This window comes from Lathyrus oleraceus, chromosome 7 (assembly GCF_024323335.1).
Source record: "Lathyrus oleraceus cultivar Zhongwan6 chromosome 7, CAAS_Psat_ZW6_1.0, whole genome shotgun sequence".
Classification (NCBI taxonomy): Eukaryota; Viridiplantae; Streptophyta; class Magnoliopsida; order Fabales; family Fabaceae; genus Lathyrus; species Lathyrus oleraceus.
The window spans coordinates 186043997-186064669 of record NC_066585.1 but is presented as its reverse complement, the minus strand read 5'-3'; the positions used below and the strand labels follow the sequence as shown (position 1 = coordinate 186064669).

The 20673-nt window shown below is 30.8% G+C and overlaps 1 protein-coding gene across 1 annotated transcript; it reads left to right on the top strand.

Moving 5' to 3' along the window:
- The first annotated feature begins 3465 nt into the window (after window positions 1–3465).
- Window positions 3466–11093, top strand: LOC127102804 (uncharacterized). The gene is made up of 7 exons (XM_051040135.1): window positions 3466–3760; window positions 3912–4055; window positions 4230–4322; window positions 4391–4570; window positions 5481–5609; window positions 5884–6028; window positions 10891–11093. The coding sequence occupies exons 1-7, from the start codon at window positions 3605–3607 to the stop codon at window positions 10905–10907; spliced, it is 864 nt and encodes a 287-aa protein (XP_050896092.1). The 5' UTR covers window positions 3466–3604; the 3' UTR covers window positions 10908–11093.
- The last annotated feature ends 9580 nt before the right edge of the window (window positions 11094–20673 follow it).

The window sequence follows — 20673 nt, the reverse complement described above, 5'->3', positions numbered from 1 at the left end:
AAAGGAACCAAGAAAGGAAGCATTCATCAGCATGCTCGCTAGGTGAGTGATGTAGCGAAGTGCTCGCTAGGCGAGCACCCAGCGAGCTGCCAGCGAACATTCCCAGAATTTTACAGTAGCAAAATGATCAAACTCACTGTGGCGAAGGAAGTAGCGAACACTCCCAGACTTGGAAAAAATCATAGCTAGCACTTACTCGCTAGGCGAGCCACTAGCGAGCTCCCAGCGAGCAATTCCAGTAGCAAAACCATCTAAACTCGCTGGAGCGAAGGAGGAAGCGTGGGCTTCGCCTAGCGAAGGATTCTTCGCCTAGCGAACATATGAAAACAGGACTTGGATGACTCCTCTGGGCGCAAGCACTTCTGGTGGCCTATTTTGGGGCTCGCTAGGCGAACCATTCTGCTCGCCTAGCGAGCATGACAACTCAGGAACCAGTACTATAAGTAGCATAGGCTACTTTTTGGAAAGGACACAACTTTTACACTTAGATATTTTTCAGCATTTTCTTGGGATCATATTTTGTAACCTAGAAACCCATTTTTCTCATTTTCTTCATCTCTTAACAATATTACACAAAAAGAAGGTGGATTCCCATCTAATCTCGATTCTTCGACTCGGATGTTGATCAACCTTCAACCGAAACTTGTTGACCAAGCTACCATGAAAATGAGTAGCTAAGTCCTTCATTTTGTCAAGGTTAGATGTAGATGATCATAAGCTTTGTATGTATATGGGATGATCTTCATTTGTAAACTCTTTGATGATGAATATATGGTGAAAACCTTGTTTTATTGATAACTCTTTGTGTTGGTTTATGATCGAGAGATGTTTTCCAACTCTTTACCTAGGTTTTCATCCATTCTTGTTTGTTAGATAGAGATAGTAATGAATGATTTTGTTCACTATAAAGTTGAACCAAAAAGTTGTCATTTTGATAGATTGTGTGAGAGATCAACAATGGATCAAAATGGGAAAATCCACAATGTGTGTTAGAGATAATCACATTGGGAGGACTTTGTGAAATAGTTTATCATCTAAAGGAGTTTATGAGTTTTATTGATCGAACATATGCATGCAAAGTGATCGTCGAACCCTAACTTTGACAATATTTCTCAAATCGAAAAACCAAAACTTTTATCGTAATTTCTTACTTTTTATGCAAGCTACCGTTACTAAACCAAAAACCCCCTTGTTACTACGAGTTAAGAACTTAACAACTGTCGAACGGCGGCGATATCTCACAATCCCTGTGGAGACGATAACAAAAACCTGATACTCTATCCCTATTCTAACAATAACATGAGGGATCTTAGGGTCAAAATTGGGGTCTTACACCCAACTCTACTTCGGCTCTACTTTCGTAGTTACTGAACAAAATAAGAACTGAAAACTTGTGTCAAAATTAAAACAGCCCATAAAGCATTTCTATAGATTCAAATAATCCATCATCTTAACGATGATCCTTACATCCTAACCTTTAAAGATTTAGCCAAACATGGAAATAGAAAACAACATAGCAGAATTAATCATGTTTAAAAAGGGCGAGTAAATAAAATATGCAAGTTAAATAAGCGAGTATGTAAAAGCGAGACGGGCAAATAAATAAAGTAAAATATGCAAGATAAATAAAATGTAAATGCGAATAACTTGAATAAGAAACCTGCTCCAAATCAGAGACTTTAATATGGTACACTTGAAAAGAAAACTTGACTGGAAAGTAAAATGACGGCAAGATTGTTTGTACAGTGGTCCAACCTAACTACAACTCAAGTGAGATAACCCCCCGATGTGATAAATTATCGCTTTTACAATGGTGAACTTTAGGCTTAGTGTTGTGAACTAAGTTGGATGCCCTTTCGTGAAGTGAAAACACCTATTTATAGAATTTCTAAAAAGCTAGCCAAAGACAAAACTATCCTCCAACTTCCCTTAGTGGGGTCGTGCCAACCAAGGCGGCGCCCGCCATCCCCACCAAGACATTCTCCGTGTGTACAACATGAAAAGATCATAGGGAACATGGAAGTTACCACCGGTTGATCGCTTACACGTCATGGCACCCTCCTTGGCGGTCGCCATGTTGGACGCCATGTGAACAAATTTCCATTAAAAATTCGATTTCTTGCTCGTTTGACTTCGTTTCTTCACAAAAGGCTCATGTAGGGCAAAATATATGAAAATAGGACAAAAGGAAAACATAACATAAGAAAATGACAATAAAAACCTAATAAGCATGTGCAATCCGAGTCAAATACGCAGTGTGTTTCAGTGTTATTAGTTTACAATTATTAAATATTTTGACATCAAATAAAGATCTCCTCCCACACCTAGAATCATACAAGTTAATATGTGTTTTCCTAATCATAATTGGATTGAGTGCAACACAGATGGAGCTTCAAGAGCTAATTCTCAAATGTGAGCTTTTGATGGCTTTAAGGGTAGTTTATTAACATTATTGAGAGTTTCCTCACATTTAAGAGAGGAAAATGCATATGCAAATAGAATAATCAACAAGAGATTTTTTTGTTGTTGATTATAATATTTGGTGGAATTCACTTCCTGTTTATGCTTTTAAATTTTTTTTAAAAGATTGGTTGGAAATGTGCAACTATCATTTTTCTAGTTGTTTGAAGGGTTATATTTTGTTCCCCCTTCCCTTTTGTTTTTCCTTTTATATTCAATAATTTTTCTTTATTAAAAAAAGTACGAGCAAGGCATAATTAAAAAGAAACATGAAACATGTGTTAATGAAGTTCGTAAATATTTAAAAACAATTACTAATTAATAAAATGAGAATAAATTCCTATTTAAGTATTATAATTATATAATAACATTTTTATTTTAAAGTGTAAAAATTTATTTTATTTAAAATTTATTATTTATGAGATATATATTCATTAAAAAAAATTAATATTTATCAATAATGTATTTTATTTACAAAAATTATATTTTTGAGATATTTATTCCAATTATTGTTAAATATATTTTTCTTATTTTATTTTATTTTAATTTAAAAACATACTATTTTCTAAAAATGATAGAAAATTTCTATAATTTATAATTTCTACCTTTTAGTTAAAAGATATTAAAAAACAATTTTTTTTCAGTAGAATTTTGGTATCCTCTGCGTGCATTTGCATAGACTAATTTCTCCCGTCGAAAAAGATCACAATGGATGACAAAACTCTCCCTCAAGATAATTTAACAATCTTGTATTCATATGGATGAATTGGAATCCAACCACTCTAGTTGTGATAAAATAAATCTCTTACCATCTCATACAAGTATTCTTAAATATATTTAAAAAAAATAGAGAAAAAAAATCTAAATTCAATAAATAAAAGTTATAAAAAGTAGAAAACTTTTCAGTACAAGACAAAAAACATTGACCAAAAATTGTTTTTTATATTTTAAAATGGTCTTTTTGTCATTTTAAATTAATAAGTCATTTTAAATAGTAAAAATAACTCTATCTAGATGTTCTGTAGGGTTTCTCCTCTTTCTCTCAAAACTAATTGTAGAGTCTTTGTGTTTGTTTGAAAGTTAGAAAATCCCAAATTGAAAACCTAGTTACAAGCTCTATACGCACTCAATTTATCAGACTCTAATGGCTAAGATTCTGAACTCAGACATCCAGATCCTAATTGAAGAGAAGACTGAAGAGTCACATAACCCAATATTACCAAAGTCACATAATGAAGATGCAAACCATCAGATCTCATTTGACCGCAAAAACCAAGAGATCTCTTCTCCAAATTCTTTTGTGAGTCAATATTTTATGACAATTAATATTAATTACTTTATTTTTAGTCCATGGATTTGTATTGTAATTTTTATGTTGTCTTTCTTTTTTTTCTTGAACCTACTTTTTGATCGATCCTTGATGACTAAAAAGTTAGACTCATAATTTTCAGATCTTGGCTGAAAAAAAGAATGGAGAATCACATTTTCATCATTTTCCAAACACAAATATTGTAGATGCAAACCATGTGATTTCATCTACAGGGGAAGATCAAAAGATCTCAGCTGTGAATTCTTCTACTGGTGAAAAGAAAAGGGTAATGTAGCTAAATTCATTTAGTTTTAGTCTCACGAATTTTTTAATATATTTTTGTGCTTTTCTCTTTTTGAAACTATTTTTTAACGGACCCCAATAACTAAAAATCTAGACTCACTCGCTAGATTTTGATTGAAAAGAGGAATTTCGATTCAAGTATGAAATTTTTTTACAGATTGAAAATGAAAATAAAAGTCATACAATTTCAACTGAAAGGGAAGGCCAAAAGATACATTCTCTCCCGTCTCTTGTGCGTAAAAGTAAAAGGGTAATTGAATTTAGTTATTTTTCTCTTAATTTGTGAGTTTTCTTCCTTTTTTTATTGTTTTTTATTAGAGCACAATGACTAAGATTGTTGACCAACACATGCAGATCTTGACTAAAACGAAGAATGAATATTCAAAATTTCCAGTTTTACCACAAACAGAGAATGAAGATGCAAACTGTGAAATCTTATCTGAAGGAGAAGACCTAAAAATCTCTTCTTCAATACCAGTTGTGGAAAAAAATAAAAGAGTAAAAAATCCTATTTACTTTATTTTTATGCTCATTAGTTTTTATTATCATATGTATGTTATTTTAATTTTTTAAAATTTTTTATGGTAAAGTTTTTTCTTTACTAATTAGTAGTCTTTTAGTGTATTATATTTCTAAATTAAATAAATACATGATATTCAATTATAAATTTTATAATGAAAATATATATTGTTTTAAAAATTAGTGACTCTTGATTTAATGAATAGTTTTTTTAAAACTTAACAATTAAGAAATCATTTTATTAGGCATGTCAAATTTTATCCATATTATTATATATTTTTTTAGGGATCTTAAGTAGAAAGATCATATGATATCATACTTTTAATAGATCTTAGATATATATAACTTGGATTAATATATATCTTTTTTATATTTTGATATCACTCAACTTTATTTGAAAAAAGTTTTACTAGTTTAATAAATATGTTAGACTTCATTTAAATCAATAGTTTTTATTAATTTAAAAAAGGATTAATATGAAAGATTCATATAAAATAACTTTTAGACTCGTAAAAAAATAACTTAAGATAAAGTATATATGTTTTATTTTGTTGGGTAATATTGGTCATGAAACTTTCAGAAATAAAATAAAATAAAAGTTTATCCACATACTACCTCTTGAATAGTATATCTAGATTTTATCGTTGATATTTTTTTCCATTACTGATACTGATCATTGATATATTTTCCACTATTGATATTGATCATGAGATAAAGGTAATTAATATGTAGTTAAAAAAATTAAATTAATTGTGTATCAAAATAGCTTCCCTAGGTCCATTAAATCTTGATTGTCTATTTTTTTTGTCTAGATCATATATATTCATATATTAATTACATATTTTGATATAGATTATGTATTTGATATATTATATTTTTCTTAATATAGGGAAGAAAGAGAGGGAGACCATCAAAACAATCCACTTCAGGTTCGAAGAAACAAAAAGCACCTAATCCTAAATGGATTGGAAGATGGATCAAGAGATATAAAATAAGAAAAAATGGAAGAAAAGATGCCGTAAGATTTCATTTAATATCCTCGTTATTTTTACTATTTTTTATTGTTTTTCTTTCTTATATTTTATTTAATTATAAATAAACGTCATATGTTGAATAATTTGATGTTTTAAAAATGTAAAGTAAGTAAATATTTTCTTATAATAAAAGAAGATAAATATTGAATGTATCTTATTTGTTTAATATTTGTATTCCTATTCAATTGTATTGATATTTATCAATCTAAATAATGTAATGAATGTTAAACTAATGCCTGTCAAATTGATGATTTGCAGTTTTACATTCATAAGATGATACCTAAACTTACTTGTCGATCTAAGAAAGAGGTTGACAGATATGAAAATTTTGGAATTCGTCCAGGTAGAAAAGCAGATGAGAATGGAAATGAAATACCCAAGAGTATCACTAAAAAACAAAAAGGTTAGTATCAGAATATTCATTATTTTTTTTTTGTGTTTTACAATAAGTTTTTTTCAAACACTTTTCTATTTAGAAAAATTAATTCTAAACTTAAATTAATATAGTTATTTTAAAAAAGTTATTAAAAATTGAGTGAATAAATTAATAGTTTTTATTTCCTTGGGGTCTCTCAGTCATTAAGATTTGACAACTAGTTTACCGTATAGTTGTTCTTGTTTATAGTTTTTATTTCCTTGCTTATATTTCATTCAGTCGCATTCAAAGCATAACACTCAAGATCTGCAAAATCGTCAAATCTACAACCTTACCTTATCAAAAGTCCAATGTTAATTGAAGGTCTTTGTAATCAATCTCTCGCTACTACTATTTCCATTTTATGAACCTCCACCTTAACATGAGTCTTCCTCGTCATAGTATTTAAAAGCAGTATCCCAATATATTTACTCTTCTTCCCTTGACGACACTCACTAAAAGTAATACATTTGAGATTGATGAACTTCGACCATTTAGGTTCCACTCCTAACAACTCATAATCTTTCCTACTTCTTATATATACATTAAAGACACAACCTACAACTTTACCATTAAGTTTAATTGGCTTGATTTGACCGATAAGCAAAGTTTTAAAGACCTTGAAAATAGAATATGTTATAGTATTCCTACTCCAAACTTCCATAAGTTTTTGAAAGTCTATTCTTGTAAATGAATACATGTTTCTAAAGTGATCTACTTTGGTTTCATCCTTACCCCAAAAACTCCATGACAACTTTATGGTCAAATGTGTTGTCATCCTTTGTGTTATGGACTGGCCAAAAGCCCAAATAGAGGAGGCATAATTCATCTCAAATCCACTCCACCTAACCCAATGTATAAAATCAGTTCACACAAAAAATTATATTCTCTGATCTCCATTTTCACTACTCTCATCTTGAAACTTGAACTGACTTGGGCATTGGAGTGACAACCATGCAGGTCCACCACATGCCACCATAATTGAGATCAACATCGCTGATTCAAAAGCCTCAATTCTCAAACTGCATCCATTTTTGGTTCCTAAATGGAATACTTTGTCTTATGCCATATTCATTAAAGGGATTGGAAACAACCTCTAGAAATCCAACATGCCTTGAGCTCAAATCCCATATCTTGTTATTTTCATGAAAGTATCCACTAGCTGCTGATAAATGAATAATAACATTGGAACCTTCTAAAATATATAAGCATTATATTTAATACCCTTCAGCTATTATTACTTCATCGTGTAAAATCTTTAACACCCCATGTTCAACTCTAGTGCAATAGCCTGTATAATCAAACATGCTTATGGATAACAGATTTCTCCCGAGCTTTAGAACATACCTTGCATTATGAAGAAGAAATTCACAATCATCAAACATTTTAAATCTGACTGTATCAATACTATGAACCTTGAAAGCCTTATCGTTAATAATGTGAAGTACTCTAAATTCCTCAACGTCAATGTCTCAAAGTATTATTTTCTTGGACAAAGGTGAAAAGAGAAATCTGAGCCCATGACTCATTTCTCTTCAGTCTCCAAACTAGACAACACTAGTTCACCAACACTATCTTAACTATCCTCATCTGAGGTAACTGCAATATGAACATAATCCCCATTGCCCCTTCTCCAGGTACAATCCCTCATAATGGACCGTATTCTAGACAAATAAATAATTTTAACCTTGACTTATCAAACCTTTTTTATTTTGATATCCCTCAACACCCACTTCCTCATTTTGAGATACTAAAGTCTTCACCACTATCGTAAATATTCAAATATGTCACCCTTGAAAATTCTTTGGATTTCATAGTTTTCTAGACTTCATCCAAAGTAATAATGTCTTCCTTACCATAAAAAAGGAATAATTAAAGTGATCAAAGAATTTGGGTAACGAGCTCAACAAAAGTAGAGTCATGTCCTCATCTTCAATCTTCACATCAATATTCTCCAAATCATAAAGGATCTTGTGAAATTCTTTCAACTTCTCCACTATGAGATTCTTTTTTACCATTCTAAAGGAGTAGATATGTTATTTTAAACATAACATGTAAGTCAAAGACTTAGTCATATACAATTATTCAAGTTTTTACCTCATCGAATTTGGAGTTTTCTCACTAGAGACTTCCTTTAAACTTTATCCCCGAGACACAAGACAATGACACTTCTGTCATTATTTATCATCTAGGTCTTCCTGCTTACGTAAGGTGTGAATGCATCAATGCCTCGCCCTTAAATGCTTCAATACACTTACCACGAGTTAAGATTTCTCGCACATTAACTTTCCATAATCCAAAATTGTTATCTCTAGAAAAATTCTCAATCTGGCATTTAAAATCCCTAGTGCTCACTTGTAAACAAAATTTCTCTACCCTCACGGTGGGCGTCACTTGTTGTAAAATTGAAAAGTTCAATCACACTTTGAAATTTGATGTGTGGGGATAGAAAATAATGACAATCAAAATAAATGACCATCGATAAAGATAACTCTGTGCAATAAGACATCAACTTAACTTGGAAGAAGAAGATAATAGACAAGAAACACAATTACTTATTTAACCGGTTGATCAAATAATTTACTCCGGGGGGAGAGAGAAGCTTTCAAATTTACTAAGCATCCAAGAGTTGTTACTAATGAATACAAATGAGTTACAAGAAAAAAGTCACCCAAGCTCCCAAGAACAAACGCTATTTTCTACTCATGTGTTTCCCAAATTCTCCAACACTCTATATATGAATCACACAAGTCCAAAGTGTTTAAAAGTGTTTTCTAATTCTATTAAATATCTGCAGGAGTTTCTCAAATTTCAAGAACACATTCTTAGGAATTCAACTTTTCCTCTCTAGGATTATCATTAGGATCCTTAAACCTTTCTCTCTATATTTAGCTCTAATATTATGGAGATAAGAATGATGAAGATACATATTTATAACTGTTGAAACTTAGTGAATGCTTAATAGGGTCAAAACACAATTCATTAACAAACGAATCCACAAACCGAAACAACCAAGCATGATATATAAAAAGTGCCTAGACTTGATATGACACCAAACCAACTTGAATTGGCTGCCGAAACTGCCGGCCACCGCCGCTCTTTGGCGACCAGATCCATGGTTGGCCTTGTCTCCAACCTTCGTCGACTTCCAAGCTAATTTTTTGGTTTCTGCAATCTCTAAATATTCCTCATTTCTCTTCCACGCTTATGATTTTAAGACATACTTTAACCATTGGAAAGTATCAAAGGTGATTACATTTCTCTTGGTTCCAATCCTCATTAACCTCATGCGTTATATGACTATCATTTATTTAAGTGCCTCTCACTTTGTGTTATGCGGTTTGGCCTAAGAGTTTTTTTTGTCATTTTTTTCAATTGTGATTTATCCCAATATGTTTGGTATAAATTTTTTAGGTGGTTAGGTTAGGATTTGGTCATGGAACCTGTCAATAATTTGATATTAAGTTGTGTTATCGATTTTGAATTTGTTTAATGATGTCATCTTATCCAACAAGACTTTGTCGAATGAGCTATTGGGACATTTTATTCAAACCTCCTCTTTGAAATATTTGTGTGTATATTATGAGGCATTCTTGTACATTAAATGTGTGGGGTAGGGTATGCTTGTATCGGTATATGCCGATTGATTTAGATGACTATCCTCTTTTAGTGATTTGTTATTTTTATGTATATGTGTTTACTACATTTCTTAAGATTTCGATTTTTGATTGGCCATTTTGTTTTTGGATATATTCTTTCTAATATTTGCTTACTTCTTTGCCTAGATTGTTTTTTTTTTATCATTTCATTCTTAAAAATTATTGCTTCTCTTTTAGATTTTTCTTTTTACTTGACATGCATATATCAGTATTAAAATAAATCTCGTCATATTTTATAATATTTCTCTTAAATTTAATCACTTGAATTAATATTTTGAAATTTGAGTTGTTTTTCTACTTTCCTGATGTTAGTTATTTGATTTAATTGTTGTAAGCACTTTAAGATAGTTAGTTCATTGAATTATACTCCCTCCGTTTCTTTTTAAGTGTCGTTTTAGAAGATTTTTTTTGTTCCTATTTAAGTGTCGTTTTGATGTTTTAATGTTACAATTTGTCAATTATACCCTTACTATTTAAATAACTCAAATTTATATTTTCCATAAATTTTTCTTTCTTAATATATGTAATAACTCACTCCACATTTTCCATAAAATTCTCTTTCTTAATACGTACTCTCATTCAAATATATGTTGGTTTGTTAATGATGTTTCTGTATCACTATCTAAATCCATATTTTATGAGTTGTAAATATTTTGAACTTATAATATGAAACCATACTATATGTACTACTGGTTTTAATTTTTCGGTGGGAAACTTAAGTTTTTATTAAAATAATTGGAGGGAATATTTTTTCCTTTAGCCATTCATTGAAACAATAAGCAATAAGTTTTCCTTTAGCCATTAATGAAAATGCAAGCAGTACGTATTCCTATAGCAAGCAATATTAATTCCAAAAATTTAGGAGTAGTTGAAAAATGCAACGGAAGAGAGAGAGAGTTATGTGGAGAAAATTATGGAATTAGTTATTTGAAGTAAATAATTTAATGAGTACTTATATTAATGAATTTTATTTAGAAAGAGAAAGTATATGGTGGATTAAAATGAGGGTACAATGGGAAAAAAATTATAACAATTCATTTATCTTGGTTGGAGAGCTTTATGCTAAAACGACACTTAAAAAGAAACGGAGGGAGTAACTCTTAATTACATATTTGTAAGATAAATTTTGCATTTCCTAATTTTTCTATAGGAAATTTAATATAGTGTTTTTAACTATATTTTGCTGTGCAGGTTCATCATCAAAATAATGGTTGGTTCAACTTTGAGTCTTTAAAAGTTTGTGTGCTGAAACCACATTTATCAGATTGAACTTAAATACTATTTATATTTAGATATTTATGTCTTATTGTTCCGTAATTATGAATGTTTAACTATTGTTATCGTGGTTTGTATGACTCCGTTATCTTTTTATGCTACATAATTAAAGCACATTATTTGAAATTTTTACTTTGATTGAACAATGGATACCAATTCTGAAGTGTACAATATTTGTGAAAGTAAATAAAAACATCAACTTGTTATGGAATATAGTAATTAATTTGTAATAAAAGATGTAACAATGAAATAGTGGCAAGTTAAGATGAAACTAAATTTTGGAAAATTATAAGAATACATTTATCGATTGTTTTATAGCATTCATATTTTAATTTTTGGTTACATTAATTTTTATGTTACATTTATATTTTAATATTTGAAGTGTGTTTTTTTAGTGTTAAGATATTATAATTATGATAGGTAATGATATTTTTATGTGGTGCCCGCCACGTTAAGTCTGCAGACTTAACCTTCAACCTCTTACATTGCTATTGGCTTGATTGGGTAATGAATGGGTCTCTACGAGAGAGAGTCCAATTAAAATTATCTAAATCCAAAGCTATTCATCAATTATATGAAATGAAATGGAAATGTTGTAGTTTTGTACTAAGGTTGAGGACGAAGTTATGTTTTACTAAAAGGAGCAAAACAACATTTGTGTAAATCTATTTCCATAGCATAGGCAACAACTACTTAATCAGAATAAGAGGATCAAAACCTTTATAAATATGGTCTTCTTACTCTCTTATTGCATCACATTTTGAACAAAGAAACATCAACTCATATCACATTTCAACCTTACTCTTATTAAAGACTCAAATTTTATAGTATGGATTATTCTTTGTTAAGAGTAATCTTAAACACATTATCTCAATAGTTACATATTATGAAGATTAAAATGTAATTCTCATAATAAACATCCCAAGAACTCTTGTATAAGTTATTTTGAACTTGTGTTACACTATAAACTTGTTGAAACTATTTATGTTAGTGGTGAATGCAAAATAAACAAGTTGTTGAGTATTAATTGGAAAATTTAAAAACCTATGAAGACTGTGATAACAAATTTTTCTGAACCAGTACAAATTGTTGTATGAATTTTATTAATTCTTCTTTTTGAATTTTGTAGTTGATTTAGACATGAACACACACACAACATTTTCATTATATTATTATATTATTGATCATCTTCGTATATTATCTGATAAAGTTTGTTTCAACAGTGTAAAGAAAATTTTTAAAAAGTCATTACTCAAACACCCTGGATAACATGTATCTTAAGCTTTGAATCAAAGACATGTTCATTATGAGAGAGATAGATACAAGTGAAAAATTAGTGGACCCGTTGAGGAGTTCATTTATTAAATTAAAGGAATCTATTTATCATTTGTCTCAGCTCGACATTCGTACCGACCATTAATAGTTGGTTTTCATGATTATTTTGAGTTAAGGAATGAGGTTGATCCATAAAAGAACATTTAATTAGATAAGTTAGTTTCATTTTATTCATTTAATAAAACTATTATTAACTAACTATATTTGTCCACCAATTAATTTTTTTTGCAAAAACTAATTTATACTTGCTAAAGAAAATACAGATGCGTAGCACCCCTATGCTGGTAGTGGTAGAGGTCCTTTAGAGTTTGTGATGGTTTAGCACAAGCTCACGATGGTGAGAAGTACTAATTTGGGGTGTTTTCTATGAGGGGAGAGCAAGCTCACAAGGGTGATAAACTTTGTATTTTGAGGGTATTGTGGTGAATTCATAATATATCTCTCAACCCTAAGAATGAGATATTTATAGAGGCCCATGGGTCTGAATTTATGGAATCCTTAAAAGTAGTAACCACTCCACCTTGACTAGAAAGCATGTTGACTTCCTAATTCTTATGGATTTGTGGTTATGACTTCTTACGCACATGGTTATGGACTACATACACGTCACCCTCCATGTTTTCCCTTAGGTTGAGTCGCCTACTACGTAGGGATCATGCATATGTGTCATATTCTAGGGCATGCGCCTTATGGGGGTTGGCCCCATATTTCCCTGTTGCGGGTCTTTACAAATATATCACTACATAGTCCCTCAAGCATAAGGACTTGTAAAGGGAGAAATTTTTAACCTCACATTCCACGTAATTTCAAACCCTTTATTTCTTTCAAGTGAATCACATAGTCATGGGTGAGTCACTCAGTTAGGGATGAATCCGGCAATTAGGGGTGTGTCCCTTAATTAGGAAACAAACCTCTATTCAAACTTTCCAAAATGGGACATGGTAATCGATCGTTTAGGTCATCTAATCGACTAGGCCCTTAAACCAATCGATTGGGCATTAAAATTTCCCATGGATCATCTCCTAAGAAGAAAATCAAGATGTTACACAAGATGGTTCAACATCTTTCTCATACTTCTGATTTACCACATATGGACTGTATAAGACTCAACCAGGGGTTTGGCATTGAAGGTAAGGCTGATGGTCGGTCTGGAGGTCCTCCCAACTTTGAACAACTAGTAGTGGTTCAGATGAAGGAGTTGAAAGATTATGGCATTCTTTCTCATATGTCCGGAGTTTTGTTTTAATGAAAAACGTGATAGTATGTTTGGTATTTATGTTATCCTTAATGTCTTGAATATACTCCAGGTCTTTCTCTCCACAACATTCCACTTGTTAATAAATTTTATTTGGATGATGTCCCACTCCTGTATGGACCTATAAGAAATAATCATCTCATGCACATCTTTGTTGGTGAATAATCTCAGGAATCCAATATGGGAAATCAAGATGTTGATAAAGATGTGTCCGACATCTTGTTTGACATGTTGTCAGAGTCTTAAAGTTTTAAGGAGAATGATGATCATATCCATGAAAATGTTGAGGTTGATTCTGTTAAGGGAAACGATGTTGTTAATACCCATGATCATATGGAGACATTGTGTGAAGATATGATATGTAAGGATGAAAGCTTACTTCTAGTTTATACTTCTATTAGCAAGGTGTATGGATTGTTTACCAAGGGCCCACGGTCTATAGTTGATATGACTCCCCTTAATAATGAAGACTGTGATCCCATTATTCTTGATATGGTGCAAGTTGTTATTGACAAATCAGGAAACACTTTGCTACTTGTTGAAGAAGATGGTCGTTTGTGTGATATTGAATCTTTTAATTCTATTGATAATCTTGGAGCCATCATATTGATACTAAGAATGTCATGTATTATAAAGCTCAAACTTAATCATATGGATGTTGTCACACCCCAAATTTTACCCCTAGATTTCATAATCATTTGCATCCTAGACATCATTCATGCATAGCTAACCTCAAGATCAAGATATGTCCGGTTTGTTTCATTTGTGAATTAGGGTTTCCCTCAAAGAGCCTAAAGGATTGATCAATCAAAGTTTTGGATTGATCGTCAATAAATCAAGTTTTCTTACACTCAATAGATATTTCTCCATCAATAAATAAGTGTATTGTGGCCTAATCACAAGTGCATCAAGCTTCATTTTCATCTGACTCACTAATTAGGGTTTCTCAGCAACATTCAACTTCATCTGAGAATTTTGATCAAGACATGATCTTCAATCCTTGAGACATGACTCAACACACTCAAGTACATCCTTAGATCCCATCCATGATTTTCAATTGGCTCAAGAGTTTGAATTCATTTAAGATCAAGAAATTCCAATTCATCTGATACACAACCAATGCACTACAAAGTCAAACATTTGACTTTTGAGATTTAGGATCAAATATGAAGTTCTCAAGTTAAATTTCATGAAAATATTTTTAATTGATGAATTTGATCAAGAAAAATAAAGAGAATTGAGGTTACTTGCAAAAAGGGCAATCTTGAAGACATTGAAAATTTCACTAAGTATCCAAATTTCATGTTCAAGTGCACTACTTTCACAAGCCATAACTTCCAATCCAAGAAGCCATTTTCTTTGCTCCAAAGCACAAATGAAATCTATTATTCCATACTTCAACTTTTTCTTAGAGGGTTGATTCCCTAAAAGTCCAAGTATTTTGAGTTATGAGGCCATAAAGTTGGTGTCTTAAGTTGAAACACTTAGAAAATTTTCAAGTCAACTTTGATCCCTAAAAAGTAATAAACTTTACAGCCAGTTTTGATCATGATCCACTTTGATTCAGAAAAAACTCAAAACATGAAAGTTGTATAGCATGTCTAGGGCTTTTCAAAAAGTACAAGTACATTTTTTCCCATGCATGAGCTATGAGTTTCGAAAATGGGAAGCTAGGGTTCAAAACTTGAATTTTAAGTTATGTTCATGATGAATTCTTGGAAGAAAACCATTTTAAATGTGAAAATATCTTGACTGCAGGTCCTTTTGTGTATAAATCTCTCCATAATCATATGTTTGTATGAAGCCTAAGTGCATTACACAAGGAATTGATGTTTTGTCCATTGCATTATACCATTTATGGATGAATTTGCAAAAGGTCACATTACTACTTTGATAAAGCAAGCTTTATGCCAACAACTCACTCTTTCACCATTGAAACTTGTCCCTAAAGATCACAAACAATCTTAAGTGATCAGAAACAACCTTGTAGAGGCTACAAAAACATGACAAACTCCTCGAAACTCTAAAATTCATGCAAACTTCTCATTCATTCTCAACCAAAACTATAACTTCACAACTTTAGTTTCTAACCAGTTCCAATCCCCACTTTTTCCCAGGGACCCCTTAATCCTTAAAACACACAACAATTACCCCTCAACACTTCAGCAAACTCCCATTCCATTAGAATTTACAAAAACACAATATTTTTGCAAGTTCTCTAATCAAACTTTTTCCGCACGTGTATTTTCCAAACAAACACCACAAATCATCTCTAGACACCATTTAAAGCTTGTTTAATCACTTGAACAAGTTTTGTATCCTCTATTTTATCATTCACCATTTCACTTCTTCATTTTGCAAAAAATTTGTTTGAGATGATACAAGTTGTTTCTGGCCATTGTCATTGTTCAAACAATATCCTCAAGGATCAACAAGGCAAGTAGAATCTCTCTCTTATCTCTATAGTAGCTAAGAAGAAGCATTAGATTTTCTTCAATAGGTAAGTGCACTTACACTTGAAAACTCTTGTAAGTGCATTATTCTTGAATATTTATTGAAGTAAAAATGTAGTACATATTGTGTTTGTTGTATGTTTGCTACTGTATGCATTATACCATGCTCATACATTGAGATTTTATTGTTAGAAAATTAAAAGTGCAGTTTTGGTTTTTCCCTTGGCACGCTTTGCACATTTAGTTTTAAGATGAGATAATGATACCATTAGATTCCTTGCGAAAAATAGAGCAATTTAGGTTCTTACGGTTTTTAATTTCATGAAAAATTGAGAGAGTTATGGTTGTTGGAAGTTTGAGAAAAAAATGAAAAGAAACAAAAACAAGGTCATGAGGTTGAAGAAGATGGTGAGTTAGCGCTATTTTTAAATTTTTGAACTTATTTTATTATATAATTAAGTGTTTTCATTTTTTTTACTGGATGTATCACCGCCCTAGCGGTTAGAGCGTACGTGTTAAGGCTTTATGTGTGCAAGAGGTCTGGGGTTTGAATCCCCCTCGCCCCATACCCATTTTATTCATTGTTTTTTTTTGCCTATTTATTTTTGTTATTTTTCATAACTTCAAAGGCTCATAACTTGATGATCCCTAAGCCTTTTCGAAATACTCTTTTTCATATATGTTTATAATTTTGTCTATTTTTTTATGGTGAAAAGAAATTCCATAATTGATTTATTTTTGACATACTTATGCTTGTCTAAAGTTGGTACCTTTTTAGGATTGTTTTAGGGTTTCAAATGACCTTCTTTGGTTGGTACTTTAATTTTTCTTGATCACCATGACTTGTATGAATGTTGTACATCATATATGAATCTTATTTAATGTTGTTAATATGTTCCTCTTGGTTTTGACCTAATTTTGACTTACTTTAATGTATGTTTACATGTTTATGTGCTTTGAAATTTGTTAATATGCCATGAACTTTTGTGTGTTTATTTTTCCATTGGTCCATGATTCACATGTCATTCTTTCATGTCTTGTTGAAGCTTTGTGTGCATGTTTGCCCTTGTGTTTATCTTTGTTTATGTGTTTGCAAATGCTTTAAACTTGTAATAACATGTCTTTGTATGACTTGTTTGCTTACATGTTCAAACCTTTTGTATGATGTTGAACCTTTGATTGTGATCATATTGAACCTTAACATGCATATCTTGAATACCTTAACTTGTTTTCATGATTATGTTGATGTTATGTCTAAACCATGTTTTACTTCATGCATATACATGTTCATTCATACTTATTATGACATTCATGTACATGTTCATGTATTATTATGTCATTCATATTTGTTTCTTCGTGATGATATATCCATGTCATTCATATTCATGTTAACTTTATACATCTTTGATTGATGTTGTTGTATCTTTGTTCATGTTCACATGTTGTACATATGTGTTTACATACCATGCTTGATATTGTTATGATCATGCCTCCATATCTTTGTTGAGGTCATGTATGAACATCTTCTTCATTTGTTTACCTTTGTGGATGTCATGCTTGAACATCTTCTTTATCATGTTCTTATCTTTGTTGATGTCATGCTTGAACATCTTCTTCATTTTCTTATCTTTATGGATGTCATGTTTGAATATCTTCTTCATCCTTGTTTGTCCTTGTTGATGTCATGCTTGAACATCTTCTTTACCATTTGTTTATCTTTGTTAATGTCATGCTTAGACATCTTCTTTATCATGTGTTTATCTTTGTTGATGTCCTACTTGAACATCTTCTTTATCATGTGATTAGCTTTGTGGATTTCATGCTTGAACATCTTCTTACCATTTGTTTATCTTTGTGGATGTCATGCTTGAACATATTTTATTTATCATTTGCTTATCTTTATGGATGTCATGCTTGAACATATTGATTATATTTTGTTTATTTTTTTCCCAAATCCAAGGGAAAGAACTCTTTATTGACTTAATGTCATAGGTAGTTTAGCAATCCCTAGTTCCCCTTTGACCTTGTTAGAGTCATTTTCACTTTCAACTTAGATTTAAGTAAAGAGTTTGTAACTCTTGTAAGTGTGTTTGTTATGAAAACTTACTTCCCCCTTTGAAACCTTGATCACTATCAAGTGTTCTTTCACCCTTAGTTAGGTGAACTACGGTTGCTCTGACTCCATCCTTATAAGGATACGTAGGCACATGACCGCGAAGTTTTGGCGAGCAAACTTAATAAAACCTTTAGGTCCTTCCCAATAAAACATTTCTAAACAATAGCAAACAAACAATAACATAACACAAATACTTTCAAAAGGTTCATATAGGATACTACAGATACTTAGGATGCTAATACCTTCCCTTAGTATAACCAACCCCCGAACCTTAGATCTCTTCGCATTGTTTTTACATTGCATAATTAGGGTTTTATTCGATCTTTTCACTTTACTTTGGATAAAATAAAGTTCGGTGGTGAACATTCAATGATTTGTGATTCAAGTTAATACAATAGCTTGATATCTGATTTTCACCGCGGCAGATATGCATAGTGCCTCCCTCAATAGGTATTTAAATGTGGAAGTTGAAGAATTTAATTTCTCCAACATAATGGATAATTTGACCATGTATCATGACAAGGCTTCATAATGGATAGTTTACAATTATTAAATATTTTGACATCAAATAAAGATCTCCTCCCACACCTAGAATCATACAAGTTAATAGGTGTTTTCCTAATCATAATTGGATTGAGTGCAACACAGATGGAGCTTCAAGAGGTAATTCTCGAATATGAGCTTGTGATGGCTTTAAGGGTAGTTTATTAACATTATTGAGAGATGGGTTGGAAATGTGCAACTATCATTTTTCTAGTTGTTTGAAGGGTTATATTTTGTACCCCCTTCCCTTTTGTTTTTCCTGTTATAATCAATAATTTTTCTTTATTAAAAAAAGTATGAGCATGGCATAATTAAAAAGAAACATGAAACATGTGTTAATGAACTTCGTAATTATTTAAAAACAATTATTGATTAATAAAATAAGAATAAATTCCTATTTAAGTATTATAATTATGTAATAATATTTTTATTTTAAAGTGTAAAAATTTAATTTATTTAAAATTTATTATTTATGAGATATATATTCATTAAAAAAATTAATATTTATCAATAATGTATTTTATTTACAAAAATTATATTTTTGAGATATTTATTCCAATTCTTGTTAAATAAATTTTTCTTATTTTATTTTATTTTAATTTAAAAACATAATATTTTCTAAAAATGATAGAAAATTTCTATAATTTATAATTTCTACCTTTTTGTTAAAAGGTATTAAAAAACTAATATTTTTCAATAGAATTTTGGTATCCTCTGCGTGCATTTGCATAGACTAACTTCTCCCGTCGGAAAAGATCACAATGGACGACAAAGCTCTCCCTCAAGATAATTTAACAATCTTGTATTCATATGGATGAATTGGAATCCAACCACTCTAATTGTGATAAAATAGATCTCTTACCATCTCATACAAGTATTCTTAAATATATTTAAAAAAATAGAGAAAAAAAATCTAAACTCAATAAATAAAAGTTATAAAAAGTAGAAAACTTTTCAGTACAAGACAAAAAACATTGACCCAAAATTGTTTTTTATATTTTAAAATGGTCTTTTTATCATTTTAAATTAATAAGTCATTTAAAATAGTAAAAATAACTCTATCTAGATGTTTTGTAGGGTTTCTCCTCTTTCTCTCAAAACTAATTGTAGAGTCTTTGTGTTTGTTTGAAAGTTAGAAAATCACAAATTGAAAACCTAGTTACAAGCTCTATACACACTCAATTTATCAGACTCTAATGGCTAAGATTCTGAACTCAGACATCCAGATCCTAATTGAAGAGAAGACTGAAGAGTCACATATCCCAATATTACCAAAGTCAAATAATGAAGATGCAAACCATCATATCTCATTTGACCGCAAAAATCAAGAGATCTCTTCTCCAAATTCTTTTGTGAGTCAATATTTTATGGCAATTAAAATTAATTACTTTATTTTTAGTCCATGGATTTGTATTATAATTTTTATGTTGTCTTTTTTTTTTCTTGAACCTACTTTTTGATCAATCCTTGATGACTAAAAAGTTAGACTCATAATTTTCAGATCTTGACTGAAAAGAAGAATGGAGAATCACATGTTCATCATTTTCCAAACACAAATATTGTAGATGCAAACCATGTGATTTCATCTAAGGGGGAGATCAAAAGATCTCAGCTGTGAATTCTTCTACGGGTGAAAAGAAAAGGGTAATGTAGCTAAATTCATTTAGTTTTAGTCTCGTGAATTTTTTAATATATTTTTGTGTTTTTCTCTTTTTTGAAACTATTTTTTAACGGACCCCAATAACTAAAAATCTAGACCCACTCGCTAGATTTTGATTGAAAAGAGGAATGTCGATTTAAATATGAATTTTTTTTACAGATTGAAAATAAAAATAAAAGTCATACAATTTCAACTGAAAGGGAAGGCCAAAAGATACATTCTCTCCGGTCTCCCGTGCGTAAAAGTAAAAGGGTAATTGAACTTAGTTATTTTTCTCTTAACTTGTGAGTTTTCTTTCTTTTTTTTATTGTTTTTTATTAGAGCACAATGACTAAGA

What these genes read in the sequence shown, in the direction of transcription:
- LOC127102804 (XM_051040135.1), top strand. Translation starts at nt 3,605, where the DNA reads ATGGCTAAGATTCTGAACTCAGACATCCAGATCCTAATTGAAGAGAAG. An exon ending in CTACTGGTGAAAAGAAAAGG is followed by an intron (nt 4,056 to 4,229) that starts GTAATGTAGCTA and finishes ATTTTTTTACAG; the next exon opens with ATTGAAAATGAAAATAAAAG. An exon ending in AAAATGGAAGAAAAGATGCC is followed by an intron (nt 5,610 to 5,883) that starts GTAAGATTTCAT and finishes GATGATTTGCAG; the next exon opens with TTTTACATTCATAAGATGAT.